Source organism: Hoplias malabaricus, chromosome 6, assembly GCF_029633855.1.
Source record: "Hoplias malabaricus isolate fHopMal1 chromosome 6, fHopMal1.hap1, whole genome shotgun sequence".
Taxonomy (NCBI): domain Eukaryota; kingdom Metazoa; phylum Chordata; class Actinopteri; order Characiformes; family Erythrinidae; genus Hoplias; species Hoplias malabaricus.
The window spans coordinates 49,114,242-49,137,541 of NC_089805.1; the positions used below are offsets into that span (position 1 = coordinate 49,114,242).

Genomic DNA, 23,300 nt, shown 5'->3' on the forward strand with positions numbered 1-23,300 from the left:
GACTGAGGGGGGACACACTGCACGCTGAGGGAGGACACACTGCAGACTGAGGGGGACACACTGCAGACTGAGGGGGGACACACTGCACACTGAGGGAACACTGCACGCTGAGGGGGACACACTGCAGACTGAGGGGGACACACTGCACGCTGAGGGAACACTGCACGCTGAGGGGGACACACTGCACGCTGAGGGAACACTGCATGCTGAGGGAGACACACTGCAGACTGAGGGGGGACACACTGCACGCTGAGGGAGGACACACTGCAGACTGAGGGGGACACACTGCAGACTGAGGGGGACACACTGCACGCTGAGGGAACACTGCACGCTGAGGGGGACACACTGCACGCTGAGGGAACACTGCATGCTGAGGGAGACACACTGCAGACTGAGGGGGGACACACTGCACGCTGAGGGAGGACACACTGCAGACTGAGGGGGACACACTGCAGACTGAGGGGGACACACTGCACGCTGAGGGAACACTGCACGCTGAGGGAGACACACTGCAGACTGAGGGGGGACACACTGAACACTGAGGGAGGACACACTGCACACAGAGGGGGGCACATGGGTGGGTGGGGGGGTAGAAAAATCAGAGAGAGAGAGAGAGTTCAACAGGGAAAAAAAGACAGAGGAGAGAATGAGAGAGAGACTTACATTTTCTCTGACTGGGTTTAATCCACTTCTCCCCTGAATTCTCTGTCCTGAAACGAACACACACACACACACACACACACACACACAGAGGACAGAGTGTGATGATACAGAAGTAATAAAGAATAAACAGATTCATGTCCTGTGATGGACTGGTGTCCTGATGAGTTTGTGCTGGTCTTTGTCCAGACGGAGGAAGGAGGTCGTCCTAATGTCCCCTTTATTCCCAAAGAGCTTTCAGAGGGGATGCTGGAATGGAAAAGTAGAGGGACACATTAAAATGATCCTCCTGGGTGTGAAGTGAAGACACAGAGGCTGGACGTGTCCTGTGTGTCCACTAAGTCCAGCTCTGAGTGTTTGTCTCTGGACCCTCAGGGACGTGAAGGTGAGGGGGGCATTTCTCTAGCTAACAGCACTCAGGCTGATATTGTGGGACCACCCCCAGAGGGAGACCATGGAGACCTGGGGGACACACTGCACACTGAGGGGGGACACACTGCACACTGAGGGGGACACACTGCACACTGGGGGGGACACACTGCACACTAAGGGGGGGCACACTGCACACTGAGGGTTGGAGCTGGCGGTGCGCGCGTCAACATGCGTGCAGCGGCCGATCCGGAACCAAGCAGGCTTTTGTTTAAAAAACTTGTTTTTTTCATTTTTTTTTTCATTTTATTTATAATATATGGATGCAGGAACACCTGCAGTACGTATATATCACCGCCAGACACTGCTTCAATATCGCAAACAGGAAATATACAGTATCAGCGATGACCTCCAGGAGACGCTGCGGAACCTCTGCTTGCTTCGGAGGCCAGGCCCTGAAGCCTCGACATTTCCTGATGCCGGTGGCCGGGGAAGGAGACGACGCAAGCGGTGTGAGGCGCTATACGGTAAGACTCACAGTGGTGGATTATGTGTCTATATCAACGCTGAATGGTGTAAGAACTCTGCTTATTGTTCACCGTTAGTGGAGTTCATGGCTGTGAGATGTAGACCTTTTTATTTACATTGAGAATTCATCGTTATTTACATAATCGCAAACTATATTCCTCCCGATGCAAACACAAATCAAGCGCTGTGGGTATTATACAAAGCCATAAGTGATTTCCAAAACACACACCCGGATGGACTGTTTATTGTTGCTGGAGATTTTAATCATGCAAATCTCAAGAAAGTGTTCCCTAAATTCCACCAGTATGTGAACTTTGCTACGAGAGGAGCGAACATCCTGGATCTTGTTTACACAAACGTTCCAGACGCGTACAGGTCAGAGCCCCGCCCCCACCTCGGACACTCAGATCACATGTCTGTTATGCTAATTCATGCATACAGACCCATCGTCAGGCGATCAAAACCTGCTGCACAGTGAGGGGGACACACTACACGCTGAGGGGGGACACGCTGCTTGCTGTGTATGTTCTCGATGGTACAGCGGTAAAAGTTCACCAGTATCCTGGGAGACAAGTGAGCTTTCTTCAGACTCTCACCAGGTGAGATCACTGGAAATGTGGAGACCAAGAAACTTGAAATTGGACACCTGATCCACTGCAGTTCCGTTGATGTAAATGGGGGCGTGAGCTTGGTTCCTAGTCCGTCTGAAGTCCAAGATGATCTCCTTTGTTTTGAGCGTGTTTAGTACCAGGTTATTGTTATGGCACCACAAGGACAGATGCTGTACTTCATCCCGGTAGGCTGTTTCATTATTATCTGTAATCAAGCTTATCACCGTGGTGTCATCTGCAAATTTGACTATGGTGTTTGAACCATAGGCAGGTACACAGTCATGGGTGAAGAGAGAGTACAGAATCGGGCTCAGAACACAACCTTGTGGAACGCCAGTGTTCAAGGTGATGGTTGATGAATGAAGGCTGCCTAATCTAACAGATTGGGGTCTGTTAGACAGGAAGTCTAAAATCCAGTGGCAGAGTGATGTGCTGATGCCCAGATGGTTGAGTTTGGATATCAGCATAGACGGAATCACTGTGTTGAATGCAGAACTAAAATCGATGAATAGCATTCTCACATATGAGTTCTGACAGTCCAGGTGGGTTAGTGCAGTGTGTAGTGCTGTTGAGATAGTGTCCTCAGTGGATCTGCTACTACGATAAGCAAACTGGTGTGGGTCCAGCGTAGCAGGCAGGCAGGATTTCAAATGAGAAAGAACTAGTCTTTCAAAGCACTTGGAAATTATTGGGGTGAGTGCAACAGGTCGAAAGTCATTTAAGTCTAAAACAGCACAGGGCTTAGGCACAGGCACAATGGTGGCAGACTTAAAGATGGATGGTACAGCTGCCTGGGCAAGCGAAAAATTAAAGATGTGAGTGAAGACACCCGTGAGTTCCACAGCACAAGCTCTTAGCACACGGCCAGGTACACCATCAGGGCCAGCTGCCTTTCGTGCATTCACTTTGCTCAGCATGCAACTGATGTCCGAAGTGGAAAGTACAAGTGGGTTGTCTGGTGGAAGATCGTTTATAGAAGATATCTTGTTATAATGGTAATACGGTATACCGCTGTATTTAAAAATGTGGATGGTACCTAAAAATGATGTGCCAAATTTCTGTTCTGTTTTAGTATGAGGCCATAATGCTCATTCATGTGCATTTAAGAGAGCCACAGGGAGGGGGTGCTCTAAGAACTCACTGACTGGTAATGTCACACTCTGAGAATGGGAGGGGAACAAACATGGGCCCAGTAGCCTTCACTCGACTCTGTGTTCACAGCCATAAGGCTTTATTTCTAAATGTGTGTGATTTTGAGCCTCAGTTCGCTGAAAAATCATCTATGTGCTGAACCACACATGCCTGTTAGTTGGCCAGCTGTGCTTCTAAACAGTGTAGAACCATCTTATTTTGTTTATTTTACAATTTTTCTGTTCCTCCAGCAGCAGTTGCTGAAATTTGCTCTCTCAGAAAATATTTTTTTTGTCATCAACACCTTTGTGAGTATGCACTGTTGGGCTGTGCTAAGCTAAGACCACCTGCGAAAAACAATTTTCTGCAAAAGTAAAGATTTTTTTTATGTATTTAACGAGTATTTGGACTTTTAAACCCCTCCCTTTGCATTAAACAGTCATTCTATAATGTTTTTCAGCTGGAACTACATGTGATATCCTACCAGTTTCTTTAATAGAGTAATTCCTAAGCTGTGATTTAGCGTAAGTAAATTTCACTCGGATATGGACATGAAAAATACATGTAGTGTACGTAAGAGATACTTGTAAATGATATATTTTGTCACCTACAAGCCTAGTCTAACACAGACACCGTCTGATCATCCTGGACACTTTATCATAAGTGGAACAACATATTCTGAGGGCCTTCATCCCTCCTGGGATTTTGTTTGTGCCATTGTATGAAGCCTGGGGTTAATCCAAGCTGATGCTGTTCTATGAAGACTGCAAATTTTAGATTTGGCTTGAGTTGTCAATACTCGGGTAATTTGGTGATTTATAATACACAGTTTTAATGATATCATAGATTACTTTACAGCACATAACCACAGGTTTTAGGGAGCTCTTGTACAACAGCTGTTTACCCAGGCACTCTGGTGTCCTCCATTGGAAGCTCCTTCAAAGCCTGCCTATGAATTTGTATCTAAATGTATCTCTGCTATTTGGCCAGGTTGTATTTTCTCATGTATCCTAATACAGTTTTCCATTCTTTCTCTGACTGTCCAAGACAGGTTCATGCTTTAAGATCCTGGGCCAAGCTCTTGAAGGGTGTATCTCTTCACCAATATTTTGGGTGTTAATAGGGTGTAGGGGGCGGGGTTGTGTCTGTGCATGGTGTGGTGTTACTGTTTCACTGTTGATTCTTTTTTCTCAGCAATAACTTTTAACATATCAAAGTTTCTCTCTAATTCACTATTTCTATCTCTCTTTCCATACCTGAGTGTTCGTATTCTACAGTGTGGATCAGAGAGCAGTCTCTCTCCAGACTCTCCTGGATGATTGTATGTCAGATCCAGTTCTTTCAGAATAGCAAGTTTTGATTTCAGAGCTGAAGCCAGAAAGGAACAGCCTTTCTCAGTAATCATACACCAAGACAATCTGCAGAAAAGAGGAAAACAGAGAGATAATTGAAGTAAATGATTCACAAACAGACAAAAGCCAGCTATTTTCAAACACCGCCAGAATAAAAGGAACTTTTCTGCTTGTTTCACTTAAATGTATTTCATATAAATTAATCTAAAATGACAACATGCTATTTTTTATTGTCAGAAATATGTTTGAATTCCTGAAAAGTTTAAATGCAGGAGAAAGAAATTCTGACATGATTCTGATGATGATTCTGACAAAGGTCTAGGGATAAAATAGAGTCTGTTATAAATGACAAAAAATAGTTTAAGAAAACAGCTGTATCTAGATGAGTGGTGTGTAGACGTTCATTAACAAGTTAAAACATCATCAATTTGACAGACAGCCCAGATCACTGGAAACAAACATCTTTGTTTTTAAATTAACAGAATTTCAGAGAAGCACTGAGTTTAACAGTAGAACATTTTCCATTCAGGAACAAATATTTACCTGAGTTTCTCTAGTTTACATTGTCGATGCTTTAGTCCTTCAGAGAGCTTCTTCACCCCTGAATCCTGCAGGTCATTTTTACTGAGGTCCAGTTCTCTCAGAGAGCAGGTCTCTGATTGTAGAGCGGACCCCAGATTTTCACAAGACTTCTCCCTCAAATCACACAGAGCCAGTCTGAAACCAGAGGAAATATTTTACAAGATAATTCTGATTCACGTAAGAGAAGAGGCTGTTCAGTCTGTTAAATGTAATGAACACTGGCTAAAACAGTGGTGTATAATGTTAAACTGCAGAATGTTTAGGTTCCAAGCTTTATTTGTAAACTCTGGGTTTAAAAATAATAATAAACCCACAATGTTCAGGATCTGTGCAGTTACCAAGAAATTTCCATGGAAATATTTATGAATCATATTTCAGAACTGAGAATTAAATCCTAAATATACAGATCACATTGGTATTAGACTGGAATGAGCCTGAGATGTTTTAATCCACCTTAACGATAAATGAGTTACTATGAAGTCTGAAGTAATAATTAACTTTATAAAACTTTATTGAAACCATATTCAGTATAATTCATTGGTTTTATGGACAAATTAATCTCTGTGAATCATGTAACTCAATGTATGTATTCATATTTAATGTTATATGGCAATATTTGATTATCAAATGTTCCTGTTTACATTCAGAGTTACAGGGAGAAGAGCAACAAAATGACCTTCATCAGAATAGATTTCTTACTAACAATCATTCAATAGCACCATCATGATGGCTGTTCATCCTACATACCGTTACAGTACAGAAATACTGACACACACCAGCTACAACCATTTACTTCTACATACAGTTACAGCACCGAAATACTGACACACACCAGCTACAGCAATTTACTCCTACATACAGTTACAGCACTGAAATACTGACACACACCATCTACAGCCGTTTACTCCTCCATACAGTTACAGCACTGAAATACTGACACACACCATCTACAGCCGTTTACTCCTCCATACAGTTACAGCACTGAAATACTGACACACACCAGCTACAGCAATTTACTCCTACATACAGTTACAGCACTGAAATACTGACACACACCAGCTACAGCCATTTACTCCTACATACAGTAACAGCACTGAAATACTGACAGACACCAGCTACAGCCGTTTACTCCTACAACCAGTTACAGTACAGAAATACTGACACACACCAGCTACAACCGTTTACTTCTACATACAGTTAGAGTACTGAAATACTGACACACACCATCTACAGCCGTTTAGTCCTCCATACAGTTACAGCACCGAAATACTGACACACACCAGCTACAGCCGTTTACTCCTACATACAGTTACAGCACCGAAATACTGACACACACCAGCTACAGCAATTTACTCCTACATACAGTTACAGCACTGAAATACTGACAGACACCAGCTACAGCCATTTACTCCTACATACAGTTACAGTACAGAAATACTGACACACACCAGCTACAACCATTTACTCCTACATACAGTTACAGCACTGAAATACTGACACACCCCAGCTGCAGCCGTTTACTCCTACATACAGTTACAGCACCGAAATACTGACAAACACCAGCTACAGCCATTTACTCCCAATAGAGATACAGCACCGAAATACTGACACACACCAGCTGCAGCTGTTTACTCCTGCATACAGTTACACACTGAAATACTGACACACCCCAGCTACAGCCATTTACTCCTACATACAGTTACAGTACTGAAATACTGACAGACACCAGCTATATCCATCTACTCCTACATACAGTTACAGCTTCAAAAAAATGACAGACACCAGCTACAGCCGTTTACTCCTACATATAGATACAGCACCAAAATACTGACACACACCAGCTATAGCCATTTGCTCCTACATACTGTTACAGCACTGAAATACTGACAGACACAAGCTATAGCCATCTACTCCTACATACAGTTACAGCACCAAAAACTGACACATACCAGCTACAGCAATTTACTCCTACATACAGATACAGCACTAAAATACTGACACACCAACTACACAACGACTTATTTTTTCTGCAGATGGAACTAACTCTAAATTCAGGAGAGCATGAAACTGCATGAAAATTAACACAGAGTGAAAGTGATATAAATCTAAATGTTTGGTGACTTCAATAGACTTCAGAGTCGCCGAGAAGCTGAATAGGGGAAACTAATGCCCGACGCGTTCTGCTGTTCAAACACCAGTCCAAGCTTCAGTTGATGTTGCTTTATTTTATATCAAATCTTCAACATTCAAACATTAAAAGAATCAATGAATCAGTCCACAGACATCCACAATTGACAACGGTATAAAATCCAATTCAAGCAGTTCACAGGCAAAGAAAATGTTCACATCGGCCAAGGCTACAGCGTTTTTGGACGGTCAGCAAAAAGTAGGCTTCCCCCATCACCCACTCACTTCCTCTCACCTAACAAGTGAACAGGTGATATTACAAACCATTACTGCCACCAACACCACGTGACCCAGTTAGCGCATGTCATCCCTTAGGTGAATTTTCCAAAGTCAAACAGTGAATTAAACTTACAGACAAGTTACATTTTAATCACATACAAATATTTTTTTTATCCTCAAACACATTGTTCCACCTTTAAAAATGTGGAGCTTCTCATATAACCAAACCAGAGAGAACAGCATTTCCCCACACTCATAGATATTTCCTTTAACTGTTGAACAAAAGTGTAGTGTTTATAGCAGAGGACCAGACTGGTACATTAATTAATGATTAGTGTGAGATATTATTTACAGAAAGAGACACAGTCACCCTTTAGAGACAGAAACACAGCAGAGATAAGTGTCCAATTCAAACTGGATTTAGTCAGTGATTTTATAGAGTTTATATAGAAATATATAACTTCTGTTTTTACACTCAATACTAAATTCATAATAAATACCTGAGAGTCTCCAGTTTACAGTGTGGACTCTTCAATGCAGCAGAGATCTTCTCCACTCCTGAATCCTGCAAGTCATTTTTACTGAGGTCCAGTTCTCTCAGAGAGCAGTTTCCTGACTGTAGAGCTGAGCTCAGTATATCACAGGATGTATTAGGTATTTTACACACAGCAAGTCTGCAAAGGGAGAATAAATACAACAGATTAAAACCCCACTGTGAAAAATGGTTAATTTATATTTCTGTACAGTTTTTAATGTCCATCATTCCACAAAATAAACTTTATCACTGACCTGAGAGTCTCCAGTTTACAGTGTGGACTCTTCAGTGCAGCAGAGATCTTCTCCACTCCTGAATCCTGCAGGTTATTGTTACTGAGGTCCAGTTCTCTCAGAGAGCAGTTTTCTGATTGGAGAGCTGAGCTCAGTGTATCACAGGATGCATTAGAAAGCTGATTCATAGTAAGTCTGCCAATGGAAGAATAGATACAGCAAATCTTTCCCATCAGTGGAGAATGGTTTAGTTTAATTTTGTGCATAAAATTAGAAATCTATATTGTACATTGTGTTGGTATAAAGTTATAGTTAATATTAAGACTGACCTGAGAGTCTCCAGTTTACTGTGTGGATTCTTCAGTGCAGCAGAGATCTTCTCCACCCCTGAATCCTGCAGATAATTGTTACTAAGGTCCAGTTCTCTCAGAGAGCAGTTTTCTGACTGTAGAGCTGAGCTCAGTGTTTCACAGGACGAATTATGTATTTTACACACTGCAAATCTGAAAAATTAAGAATAAATACAACTTACAAACCCCCCAGTGGAAGACAGCATATTTATATTTCTATGTTGCTATGATTCCACAAAATAAGCTTTAACACTGACTTGAGAGTCTCCAGTTTACAGTGTGGACTCTTCAGTCCTTCAGAGATCTTCTCCACCCCTGAATCCTGCAGATAATTGTTACTAAGGTCCAGTTCTCTCAGAGAGCAGTTTTCTGATAGTAGAACTAAGCTCAGTGTTTCACAGGACACATTAGAAAGTTGATTCAAAGTAAGTCTGCAAACGGAAGAATAAAAACAACAGATCTTAAAAACCCCTCAGTGGACAATGGTTTAATTTAATTACAGACACAAAATTAGAAATAAATATTGTACATTGTGTTGATGTATTTTCCAGAATTACATTAAGTTAATATTTAACACTGACCTGAGAGTCTCCAGTTTACAGTGTGGACTCTTCAGTCCTTCAGAGATCTTCTCCACTCCTGAATCCTGCAGGTCATTGTTACTGAGGTCCAGTTCTCTCAGAGAGCAGCTTTCTGATTGTAGAGCTGAGCTCAGTGTTTCACAGGATGCGTTACGAAGTTTACACACATCAAGTCTGCAAATTAAATATAAATGTAGCCTTTTACTAATCCATCAGTAGAAGGGGGTATATTCATATTCCTGTAGTGTGGCTATACACTAAACTCCATAATTCCATAAAATAACCTTTAACACTGACCTGAGAGTCTCCAGTTTACAGTGTGGACTCTTCAGTCCTTCAGAGATCTTCTCCACTCCTGAATCCTGCAGGTCATTGTTACTGAGGTCCAGTTCTCTCAGAGAGCAGTTTTCCAATTCTAAAACTGACTTCAGTGTTACACAGGACTGATAGCCAAGTTTACACACAGCAAGACTGCAAATGAGTAATAAATGTAACCTTTTACTAACCCCTCAGTGGAAGACAGTATATTTATATTTCTGTAATGCATTTTAAACTCCAAAATTCCTTAAAATATACTTTAACACTGACCTGAGAGTCTCCAGTTTACAGTGTGGACTCTTCAGTCCTTCAGAGATCTTCTCCACTCCTGAATCCTGCAGGTCATTGTTACTGAGGTCCAGTTCTCTCAGAGAGCAGTTTTCTGATTGTAAAGCTGCAGTTAAAGTAGTGATGGACTGTTCAGAGAGATTACAGCCAGCAAATCTACAAGAGATAGAGCAAACACTGTGATTAAAGCTGACACAGACAGTACAGAGAGTTACTGATCCAGGTTCAGTTTACTCTCTTCCTCTGAGTTCTACTCTTACAGCTTCTTACACCATGCTGTAAACCCACAGATAGACATGAACAGAACAAGTCTTCTCAGCTGCAGCATGTACAAATAGAAACATTAGGTTTACTTTAGTTTTCTGGTTTCAAAAGTTCTGTGTATAGTTTATTTTTCTACACTACATCTGGAAAATAGAACAACAAGGTGATATTACAGAAATGTTATTAGTGTTATGGTTTTGCCCACAGTGTGTGTGTTTAAATGTAGACCCATGCCACAGGCTGTTGTAGAACATTGTACCATTGAACAGCTTTAAGGCTATGGTGAAGTCCATTGAGTCCAGATTGTCGTTGTATCGATGATTTACATAAGATGTATTTGTCTGAATAAATTTTTGTGTGGATTATTTGTTGTAACTGTGTGTTGGTGCCATTTTTAGACAGGTCTCACTTGTAAAGGAGATCAGTGATCTCAATAGGACTAACCTGTTTGAATAAAAGTTTAACCCCTTGAACTCTACTTATATAGGATTTTGCTATTCATTTTTTTTCAGTGCCTCTTTCAGACATAATAAATGAGTTTCTAAAGGTATGCAGAGCACACAGATGCCCTCAGGCATTCATAAGTTATAAAGCTGAGAACACAAGTTGTGCTTTTACCCCGCAAACTGCGGGATTTGGGTAAATGTCATCTCAGTTGATAAAAAATATTTTGTAATATTTTTAATATGTTCAGGCATGAATATCCCCCTCATTAGAGAAGGAGAATGCAAAGATCACAATGGGCCTAATTCATGAAACGTGAGCAGAACAAAACGGAAATTCTTTGTAAATCACTTTTCGTAAATGTCAGGATTCAATAGTGAGCTTGTACTCTCAAAATATTCGTAGGTAAGAACAACATTTAAACCTGCTCCTGAAAACATGTAAAGTGTGTGTAAAGCATCTGACATTACTGAACTTTAATTAAAAGTAATTAAATAGTAATTAAAATATATGAACTAAATAATTCAATAGTAAATAACACATTTTTTAAAAAGTCTAAAGAACTTTCACTCAGCAAATAGTCATCTTCGTAATACAGCTTGTTATTCAGAGCAACTTCCAGTAGCTAAAGGGCCGCTGTTTGTTAATTTCTTTTTGTTTCGGATGTGGTCAGACAGTTACTTAATGAATGTGGATTTATTAATTATATTTTATTAACAGATAGATCTCTGCAGCGAGAATTTTAACGTCTTTACAGATCATACAGGTTTAGCTGACAGTGATGAAGGAAGGAATATCTGGTAGGAATAAAAGGATCTGGTTATAAAAAGATCCTATTTTTCTGACCATTATGAATTTGTTTATCTGAATAATAAATCCACTAATCATACTTTAGTTAAATATGGTGTTCCACAAGGGTCAGTGCTTGGCCCTGTATTGTTCACACTCTACATGCTGCCACTGGGTTCGACTTATCCGTAGGCATGGGATTCAATTCCACTGTTATGCTGATGACACACAACTGTATATATCAGCCAAACCTAATGATGTTGCTTGTCTATGTAAAATAACAGAATGTCTAACTGAAATTAAAGACTGGATGATGCAAAAATTTTCTCATGTTAAATTCTGATAAAACTGAAGTCTTGTTACTAGGTACAGATACTCAGATACATTCACTCAGAAATGCTGCCATTAATCTTAATAATTCAACAGTAAAACACAGTACCATCATTAAAAACTTAGGGGTAGCCTTTGATTCGACTCTCACATTTGATACCCACATATCCAATACAGTCAAAACCGCCTTCTTCCACCTACGCAATATTGCCAAAATTCAGCATATTTTATCATTAAAAGATGCAGAGAAACTAGTGCATGCTTTTATAACTTCACGTCTAGACTACTGCAATGCGCTCCTGGCAGGGAGCTCGTGCAAAGTGTTACACAAGCTTCAGTTAGTTCAAAATGCAGCAGCCAGGGTGCTCACTAGAGCTAGAAAATTCGAACATATCACCCCAGTTCTCTCGTCCCTACACTGGCTACCTGTAAAATTTCACATAAAATACTCCTCTAAGCTTATAAATCTCTAAATGGTTTAGGCCCGCAGTATCTTACTGAACTTCTCATACCTTATCGCTCGTCACGTACACTTCGTTCACAGGATGCCCATCTACTCTTAGTTACTCGCATTAAGAAAAACACTGCAGGAGGAAGAGCCTTTTCTCACAAAGCTCCTCAACTCTGGAATAGCCTCCGGTTTCTGTTCGGGGCTCAGACACACTCTCAATCTTTAAATCTAGATTAAAAACCTACCTTTTCAAACAAGCTTTTGGTTAATCACTCACTTTCAGGTTACTCCTTCTCTATTAGTGTTCGAGCTGGTTTTCATATTATCACTGTTCTGTATTAACCCTGTCATACTACCATAGCTACAGCTTTTTTAGTTAGCGTTCTGGTAACCACCAACCTCACTCTCACTCTCACTCTCACTCTCTCTCTCCTTTGCCTGACCCGTGGAAGCTTTCTTTGCAGGACAACTTTGCTCCTGCTTTACCATTAACCTATAAACCCCTTTATTTTCCCCCTTGTCTGGTTTTCTTTCTCCTATCTCTCTCATGCTTCAAGACGCCCTGTTCCTGCTGCTCTCCTGGTGTTGCCCTGATCCAGCCCCTGACCCTGTGTGCCCTGTACAAGATCCTGGCCTTGTCTCACCTACAGTAACATGCTTGGCCATTCATATATCATATATATGGACTCATATATCAATAAAAAATTCTACATTCACATTACACTAATGAGCCCTAGGCACATGTATACAGGGAGAAAAATTCAACCTGACCATTCACATTCATGTCACATGCAAATGAATCAGATACGTGTCTGATCAAGGACCACATATGAAAGTGACTCAAATCTGATTTGACAAAATTGATTCGATATGTTCACACAGCCCTGAAAAGATCAGATTTCACTCACTTCATCCTTGTAATGTGAATGTAGCCTAATATTCCATTGCTGGTCTGTGTCTCCATTAGTTAATGACATGTAGGTGAGACTCACTGAGCTGTTCTGCAGTTAGAGATCGCTGGGATGAGTCTCTGATAACCCTCTTCTGATGTGCTGTATTTCTTCAGGTTCAGCTCCTTCCTCACTTTCTCTGAGTGGAGACGGAGGTAGGCTATGACTGAGCACTCTGCAGGAGACAGCTGCTTTTTATAGCGTCTGTCTGGAGTTAGAGAGAGACAGGGGGAGACACTAAGTGACTGTAACTTTCTGAACAATCCACTGTTTTTCTTAAAAGACATTTAAAGTGTCCAGTGCTTGTGGGTTACTTATATTTTTATACTGTTGCTGTTTAAGAAAAACCATGTACTGTATCTTTTTGGATGTTTAGTTTACTACATCATTTGAACACAGCAGCTGTCCCTCACACTGTGTGTAAATCTCATGATGAATGACCAATAGAAATCCGAGAGTTAAAAAGCTTGTTTCCTTCTCCTGTAAAGTCAGCGTTGTGGAGATTTCTGAGTGGGAGAAGAGGGTTGTATGGACAATCCAACAAAAGGGGCAGCACTTTGAACACATTTTATAAGTGGTCAGAAACTTCAGAGACTTCAAAATGGCCGCCATGGTCACCACCCATCTTGAAAATTCCCCCACCTCTCATATACTATGTGCCCCATCAGAAAGTTAATATCACCAACCATTCCCATTTTATAAGGTGTATCCATATAAATGGCCCACCCTGTATTTTGTTACAATAAATTCTTCTGTGTTATTGCATTTGTGTCCACCTCAGTCAGTCCACGCGGTCGTGACAATGTGTCATTGTATTGAACTGATATCAATGTCTTGTTTAGATTTTATGGAATTAGCTACAAAAATGTGTAATAAAAATGTTGATGTATTGAATAGATGTTTCTCCTACTGCATCTGTTTCTATAATCCAAAGATACTGTTGGGTTGTACTTAAGACTAATCTGAAGATGTTTAGGCTTTCACTGTGTGTGTAACAATAATGAAATACATTCTAGGTCATTATTTGATGCTGTCTCTCAGAATCCTGAAATTACACATCAGTATATCTTCTATTCATCCACAGGTGGATCCAAATATGGAAACTATAATTCATACAATGTTTATATTTAAACATTATTCATTAAAATGTTACCTTTTATGTTCCACACTGTAAACACCACTAATGCAATGGAGAAAAGTGAAAAGCAGATGATGACAATCTTCCAGGCAGCAAAAGGATTTTCTGAAACACAGACCATGTAACTTTTACAGCAGGATAAACACAGTTTGAGTGATAGTTTGAGAATAGGTCAATCATCTCTAAAATGCTGTATTTAATTAAAAAATATGGATTTAATGATTACAGCATCCAGAAAAAACATCTTTCTGACAAAAAATGACAAAGCTGCTGATTAATTAATCCAAGAGTAATGATAAAAAAAAACTGATGTAATGATTGTCTTTACCCTTAACTTCTACATACAGACTGATGCCATCATATGAGGATGTGGATGGGTCCTCAACAAAACATTTGTACAGTCCTTCATCAGAAGATCGGACTGAAGAGAGTTTCAGTGATGTGTTCCCTTTCCACAGCTCTTCTATAAACAGAGCTGTCCTCCCTTTGTACGACTCCAACTGCCGCTCATTCCTGTATCTACCTTCTTCATACAGATGCACCAGTCTGTTGGCTTGATCCAGATCTAATCTGATCCACTCCACTGTCTTATCCTCAGCACTGATGAGGGGTTGGAGAGAACAGGGCAGAACCAGGTCTGTATCAACTTCAACCACTAGAGGAGCACGTGGTCCAACTACTTTAAACTGCTCTGAAAAAAACAAAAAAAAAACAAACAAGTACAATATGTTATAAAACATATTATATTTTGTTGTTTTCTAGCTTTTAACACACAAATCAAAGGCCTTCTATTCACCATTAGACCAAGGTTTAATAATATAAAACAAACAGATATAATAATTTGTGTTCATCAAACATTTAGTGAAAGTGTTTACAGTTTCTCAGTTGATGCTTTTTCTTTACTTCTTTGTAGCTTCTATCTTTAGACATGTGCTTCTTTATAAACATTTGCCTTTCCTCTACACTCTATCGACTGTTATATATATATATGCATACATTTTGTCACGTTCTGCCTAAAACCAAGTAATAACCCAAGCAGTCTTTATATTATCAACTGTTGTGTGTATTTGAGACTGTAAGTAATAACCCATTTCAGTTCTTAGAACCGTTATAAATAAACTAAATTATTTGTACTGTTTAGTATTCCGCGTTATTAGAGTTTGCAGTAACTACTATTCATTCATACATGGTTTAAGAATCTGTAGATGTGATAAAAAAATTAGCTGCAGGTTTATTAAGCACAATACTTGAATAGAGGTCAAAACCAGAAATATTACAAAACCTGAAAATCAGTGCAGCGAGACAAATATGTACAAAAAAAAGACAAACCAACAAACAAACAAACAAAAGAGTAACAGACAAAAAGTGAGAAAATCACAAACATATTTCAGAAACAGAAAGCTCAGAATTGCAGAAGTAGCACAAACAATACTTTGCAACTATGAAAACAAAACTAAGAGCACTAAGTAACATTCAGTTTAAGGTCGCCGTGTGTCTGGAGAACACACCACTATTGCACCACTATTCCACGTCATGGCATGGTGGCACGGTGGCTTAGTGGTGAGCACCTTCACCTCCCAGTGCTGGGATCTTGGGTTCAAGTGCCATCTGGGTGGAGCTTCCATGTACTCCCTGTGTTTGTTTGGGTTTCCTCCAGGATCTTTGGTTTCCTTCCACAGTCCAAAAACATGGGCGTAGGGTGAATTGGTTTCTGTAATAACTGTCCTGGTGTGTGAATGTCTCTATGTATGTGGGTGTGCCCAGATATGGATTGGCGCTCTGTCCTGGGTGCCGGATGCAGTCCTCCAGGTGGAAGGTGGTTCCTGGTCGGGAGTATACTGTGAATGTTTGGCTGCCACTTCTCACCAGTGTGTGTTGAATGGAATGGCATTCTGAACAGTGTTGATTGTAAAGAGTACTTGGGTATCTAGGAAGGCAATGAATAAGTATAAAAATAATAATAAAAACACCAATTATTCCGATGGTATCATTAGTGCAGTATTTCTGGTGCTATATATGATGACGGTATCATTAGTGCGGTATTGCTGGTGTTGTATATGATGACCTTATCATTAGTGCAGTATTTCTGGTGTTGTATATGATGACCTTATCATTAGTGCGGTATTTCTGGTGTTATATATGATGACCTTATCATTAGTGCGGTATTTCTGGTGTTGTATATGATGACCTTATCATTAGTGCAGTATTTCTGGTGTTATATATGATGACCTTATCATTAGTGCGGTATTTCTGGTGTTATATATGATGACCTTATCATTAGTGCGGTATTTCTGGTGTTATATATGATGACCTTATCATTAGTGCAGTATTTCTGGTGTTATATATGATGACCGTATCATTAGTGCAGTATTTCTGGTGTTATATGTGATGACCTTATCATTAGTGCAGTATTTCTGGTGTTATATATGATGACCTTATCATTAGTGCGGTATTTCTGGTGTTGTATATGATGACCTTATCATTAGTGCAGTATTTCTGGTGTTATATATGATGACCTTATCATTAGTGCGGTATTTCTGGTGTTATATATGATGACCTTATCATTAGTGCGGTATTTCTGGTGTTATATATGATGACCTTATCATTAGTGCGGTATTTCTGGTGTTATATATGATGACCTTATCATTAGTGCAGTATTTCTGGTGTTATATATGATGACCTTATCATTAGTGCGGTATTTCTGGTGTTATATATGATGACCGTATCATTAAAGTAGTATTTAAGGTGTTGTATATGATGACCATATCATTAGAGCAGTATTTCTGGTGTTAAATTATGATGACCGTATAATTAGTGCAGTATTTCTGATGTTGTATATAATGACCATATCATTAGTGCAGTATTTCTGGTGTTGTATATGATGACCTTATCATTACTGCAGTATTTCTGGTGTTGTATATGATGACTGTATCATTAGTGCAGTATTTCTGGTGTTAAATTATGATGACCGTATAATTAGTGCAGTATTTCTGATGTTGTATATAATGACCATATCATTAGTGCAGTATTTCTGGTGTTGTATATGATGACCTTATCATTAGTGCAGTATTTGTGGTGTTATATGTGATGACCTTATCATTAGTGCAGTATTTCTGGTGTTATATATCATGACCTTATCATTAGTGCGCTATTTCTGGTGTTGTATATGATGACCTTATCATTAGTGCAGTATTTCTGGTGTTGTATATGATGACCTTATCATTAGTGCGGTATTTCTGGTGTTGTATGTGATGACCTTATCATTAGTGCGGTATTTCTGGTGTTGTATATGATGACCTTATCATTAGTGCGGTATTTCTGGTGTTGTATATGATGACCTTATCATTAGTGCGGTATTTCTGGTGTTATATATGATGACCTTATAATTAGTGCCGTATTTCTGGTGCTATATATGATGACCTTATCATTAGTGCGGTATTTCTGGTGTTATATATGATGACCTTATCATTAGTGCGGTATTTCTGGTGTTGTATGTGATGACCTTATCATTAGTGCGGTATTTCTGGTGTTGTATATGATGACCTTATCATTAGTGCGGTATTTCTGGTGTTGTATGTGATGACCTTATCATTAGTGCGGTATTTCTGGTGTTATATATGATGACCTTATCATTAGTGCGGTATTTCTGGTGTTATATATGATGACCTTATCATTAGTGCGGTATTTCTGGTGTTATATATGATGACCTTATCATTAGTGCGGTATTTCTGGTGTTGTATGTGATGACCTTATCATTAGTGCGGTATTTCTGGTGTTGTATATGATGACCTTATCATTAGTGCGGTATTTCTGGTGTTATATGTGATGACCTTATCATTAGTGCGGTATTTCTGGTGTTTAAATGATGACCTTATCATTAGTGCAGTATTTCTGGTGTTGTATGTGATGACCTTATCATTAGTGCAGTATTTCTGGTGTTATATGTGATGACCTTATCATTAGTGCAGTATTTCTGGTGTTATATATGATGACCTTATCATTAGTGCGGTATTTCTGGTGTTGTATGTGATGACCTTATCATTAGTGTAGTATTTCTGGTGTTGTATGTGATGACCTTATCATTAGTGCAGTATTTCTGGTGTTGTATGTGATGACCTTATCATTAGTGTAGTATTTCTGGTGTTGTATGTGATGACCTTATCATTAGTGTAGTATTTCTGGTGTTGTATGTGATGACCTTATCATTAATGTAGTATTTCTGCTGTTGTATATGATGACCGTATCATTAGTGCGGTATTTCTGGTGTTGTATGTGATGACCTTATCATTAGTGCGGTATTTCTGGTGTTGTATGTGATGACCGTATCATTAGTGTAGTATTTCTGGTGTTGTATGTGATGACCTTATCATTAGTGCAGTATTTCTGGTGTTGTATGTGATGACCTTATCATTAGTGTAGTATTTCTGGTGTTGTATGTGATGACCTTATCATTAGTGTAGTATTTCTGGTGTTGTATATGATGACCGTATCATTAGTGCAGTATTTCTGGTGTTATATGTGATGACCTTATCATTAGTGCAGTATTTCTGGTGTTGTATGTGATGACCTTATCATTAGTGTAGTATTTCTGGTGTTGTATGTGATGACCGTATCATTAGTGCAGTATTTCTGGTGTTGTATGTGATGACCTTATCATTAGTGCAGTATTTCTGGTGTTGTATATGATGACCGTATCATTAGTGTAGTATTTCTGGTGTTGTATGTGATGACCTTATCATTAGTGTAGTATTTCTGGTGTTGTATATGATGACCGTATCATTAGTGTAGTATTTCTGGTGTTGTATGTGATGACCTTATCATTAGTGTAGTATTTCTGGTGTTGTATATGATGACCTTATCATTAGTGTGGTATTTCTGGTGTTGTATATGATGACCGTATCATTAGTGCGGTATTTCTGGTGTTGTATGTGATGACCTTATCATTAGTGTAGTATTTCTGGTGTTGTATATGATGACCTTATCATTAGTGCAGTATTTCTGGTGTTATATGTGATGACCGTATCATTAGTGCAGTATTTCTGGTGTTATATATGATGACCTTATCATTAGTGTGGTATTTCTGGTGTTGTATATGATGACCGTATCATTAGTGCGGTATTTCTGGTGTTGTATGTGATGACCTTATCATTAGTGTAGTATTTCTGGTGTTGTATATGATGACCTTATCATTAGTGTGGTATTTCTGGTGTTGTATATGATGACCGTATCATTAGTGCGGTATTTCTGGTGTTGTATGTGATGACCTTATCATTAGTGTAGTATTTCTGGTGTTGTATATGATGACCTTATCATTAGTGTGGTATTTCTGGTGTTGTATATGATGACCGTATCATTAGTGCGGTATTTCTGGTGTTGTATGTGATGACCTTATCATTAGTGTAGTATTTCTGGTGTTGTATATGATGACCTTATCATTAGTGCAGTATTTCTGGTGTTATATGTGATGACCTTATCATTAGTGCAGTATTTCTGGTGTTATATATGATGACCGTATCATTAGTGCAGTATTTCTGGTGTTATATGTGATGACCTTATCATTAGTGCAGTATTTCTGGTGTTGTATGTGATGACCGTATCATTAGTGCAGTATTTCTGGTGTTGTATGTGATGACCTTATCATTAGTGCAGTATTTCTGGTGTTGTATATGATGACCGTATCATTAGTGTAGTATTTCTGGTGTTGTATGTGATGACCTTATCATTAGTGTAGTATTTCTGGTGTTGTATATGATGACCGTATCATTAGTGTAGTATTTCTGGTGTTGTATGTGATGACCTTATCATTAGTGTAGTATTTCTGGTGTTGTATATGATGACCTTATCATTAGTGTGGTATTTCTGGTGTTGTATATGATGACCGTATCATTAGTGCGGTATTTCTGGTGTTGTATGTGATGACCTTATCATTAGTGTAGTATTTCTGGTGTTGTATATGATGACCTTATCATTAGTGCAGTATTTCTGGTGTTATATGTGATGACCGTATCATTAGTGCAGTATTTCTGGTGTTATATATGATGACCTTATCATTAGTGTGGTATTTCTGGTGTTGTATATGATGACCGTATCATTAGTGCGGTATTTCTGGTGTTGTATGTGATGACCTTATCATTAGTGTAGTATTTCTGGTGTTGTATATGATGACCTTATCATTAGTGTGGTATTTCTGGTGTTGTATATGATGACCGTATCATTAGTGCGGTATTTCTGGTGTTGTATGTGATGACCTTATCATTAGTGTAGTATTTCTGGTGTTGTATATGATGACCTTATCATTAGTGTGGTATTTCTGGTGTTGTATATGATGACCGTATCATTAGTGCGGTATTTCTGGTGTTGTATGTGATGACCTTATCATTAGTGTAGTATTTCTGGTGTTGTATATGATGACCTTATCATTAGTGCAGTATTTCTGGTGTTATATGTGATGACCTTATCATTAGTGCAGTATTTCTGGTGTTATATATGATGACCGTATCATTAGTGCAGTATTTCTGGTGTTATATGTGATGACCTTATCATTAGTGCAGTATTTCTGGTGTTGTATGTGATGACCTTATCATTAGTGTAGTATTTCTGGTGTTGTATATGATGACCGTATCATTAGTGCGGTATTTCTGGTGTTATATATGATGACCGTATCATTAGTGCAGTATTTCTGGTGTTGTATGTGATGACCTTATCATTAGTGTAGTATTTCTGGTGTTGTATATGATGACAGATAGAACAATCCTATTGAAGGTGCTTAAGAGAGCAATAGGTTGCTGTTTCTGCTAATAAAACAGTCCCAGTAATCTTACCGTCATGGTATTTTTACAAGTTTTTCAAAGATACCATAATCACTATTTAGTGTAAATTCATATTATGTAATATTTATATTAACAGTGTTATTTATTGTCTATATAAATGGCATTATTTAATATCTATGTTCATTGTATTATTTAATATCTAGGTTAATAATACTGACAGTTCCAGTGTGGAGTGTGAAGTACATTTATATTCTAATGAACCCACTCTGTACGTTCAGTATTTTACAATCATTAACAGGTTTAAAACATTGAGAAATGTAAATATTAGAGGCACTAACAGTGACTGTAACACAAATCTAAACCCTGACAGGATCTGGCACTAAAAGAGTTGAGGACAAATGCACTGTTAAACACCTGGTTAATTAGTTCACAGACAAACTGGGGCTAACCTACACTTCCTGTATCAAAACAAAGTGTTTCTCAACACACACAGGAAAAGATTAAGAAGAAATACTGGTTTATTTTGGATTATGACAATGTGAATTACAGATATGAAGACACTATTAAATCTTTAGACTCTGTATATCACGCTGCTTTAAGGTTAATAACTGGTGACCCCTACACCCATCACTGTTTACTGTGTGAAAAGTTTGGCTGGTCACTGCTGGTTGTGTCAGGGTTTGAGAGGAAAGTGGAGGTGGACGGAGTTGTGAAGACGTTCATTTATTAAACTGAAAGATAATCGAAGAATAAAATGAGACAGACTGGTGCAGCCATGGAGAAAGTGTCACTGTGCTGTGTGTGTGCACCTCTCCTTTTAAAGGGGATGAGAGGAGAGGATCTGATCGGATAAAGCCTGGTAATGTCTGCTGATCACGTTTTAATCTGAGCCAAAATCTGTTTAGGACTGAGGCAGTCTGGAGTTTTATGTCAGAGTCCAGTTACTAAAATATCACTCTGAGTTTCTGCACAGGCTCCACGACTAGAGGTGGTCTGTATTATGGTAATACCGTATACCGCGGTATTTAAAAATGTGGACGGTATCTTATGATGTGTGTGTGGTGTGTCAAATTCATGTCAAATATTGTCTTTAAATACAAGGCCAGCATGCATGTGATGAGAGCCACAGGAAGAGGGCGCTGTGGGAGCTAACTGATGTCTCACTCTGAAAACGGGTGGGGAAAAAAACAAGCCCAGTAGCTCACCGCAGTGGAGTTTAGCACTGAATTTAAGAGAGAGGAAGGAAGCTGAAGACCCTTCACTCGACTTGTGCTCACGGGTAATGGGGCTTTGTCCTCTAAATATGTGTGTTTTGAGCCTCAATTTGCTGGAAAAGCATCTGATGTGGTGTGCTAAACCAAAAGTGCCTGTTATCCGGCCTCTAAGCTATGCCTCTAAACAGTGTAGAAGTCTTATCCTTCTTTTCCAGCACCAGTCACTGAAATTTGCTCCCTCAGAACGTTTTTATTTAATTTTTTTTTTTTATTTATTTATCATCAACACGTGTGTTAGTGTGCACAGTGCCCTTCGACCGACCCACACTCACAGATAAGGACGTTGGTTTGTGTGTGAATAAATTATATAAACACACATTTATATATATTATAAAAAATATAACTGTCTGAACAAATCTCCCTGCTCTGCACAGATGCACCGTTGCTAGGAGACAAACAGTAGCCACGCTAAAACAAGTGAAAAAGTGTATCCTCCAAAAACCAATAATACCAAAGGCAGACTTTGTTTTTATCAAGTGTTGAGTGAATTTGAGACTCCAAGTAATCACTTTCAGTTCTTAGGATTCTTATTACCCTGACAGCAAGGAGACGGCGGACCACTGTTCATCCACTGAGGACAAAGTTGGAGGTCCACTAGTGTTTTACACAGCGTTTTCTGGGCAGACCACTGCTGATTAAACAGAATTTTAGACAAAATGCCACATTTTAGCACTTTTCCATTCACAGTGTAATTTACATATTTCTCCTTCATTAGGTTCTTTTTGTTATTCTTTATAAATAAGATCAGTAAATAATTTAAATCAGCACAGTGTCAACATTTTTATCATTTAATCATTTTATATCAGACTCATACTCATTATTATATCTCTCAGAGTTGTTGGTAATATTTGTATTAGTGTGTTTTCCAGAATAAAAGTCTCTGTGAATGTAAAGTCTGTGTGAGGAGATTATAAATGAGTTCTATCCTGTACAGGACAGTAATCTG

The 23,300-nt window shown here is 39.0% G+C and overlaps 1 protein-coding gene across 1 annotated transcript in view; it reads right to left on the reverse strand.

The window, feature by feature from the left end:
• The window catches only part of LOC136699706 (uncharacterized), an 87,589-nt gene that overhangs the window by 23,287 nt on the left and 41,002 nt on the right, over nt 1-23,300 (reverse strand). Inside the window, exons 3-15 of the mRNA XM_066674629.1 lie at nt 14,639-15,001; nt 14,326-14,415; nt 13,215-13,380; nt 9,927-10,100; nt 9,636-9,809; nt 9,339-9,512; nt 9,015-9,188; nt 8,737-8,910; nt 8,429-8,602; nt 8,140-8,313; nt 5,195-5,368; nt 4,556-4,717; nt 664-710 (exon numbers count right to left, since the gene is read on the reverse strand). Coding sequence (XP_066530726.1) covers nt 664-710; nt 4,556-4,717; nt 5,195-5,368; nt 8,140-8,313; nt 8,429-8,602; nt 8,737-8,910; nt 9,015-9,188; nt 9,339-9,512; nt 9,636-9,809; nt 9,927-10,100; nt 13,215-13,380; nt 14,326-14,415; nt 14,639-15,001 — 2,220 coding nt within the window. The remainder of the gene's footprint in view (nt 1-663; nt 711-4,555; nt 4,718-5,194; nt 5,369-8,139; nt 8,314-8,428; nt 8,603-8,736; nt 8,911-9,014; nt 9,189-9,338; nt 9,513-9,635; nt 9,810-9,926; nt 10,101-13,214; nt 13,381-14,325; nt 14,416-14,638; nt 15,002-23,300) is intronic.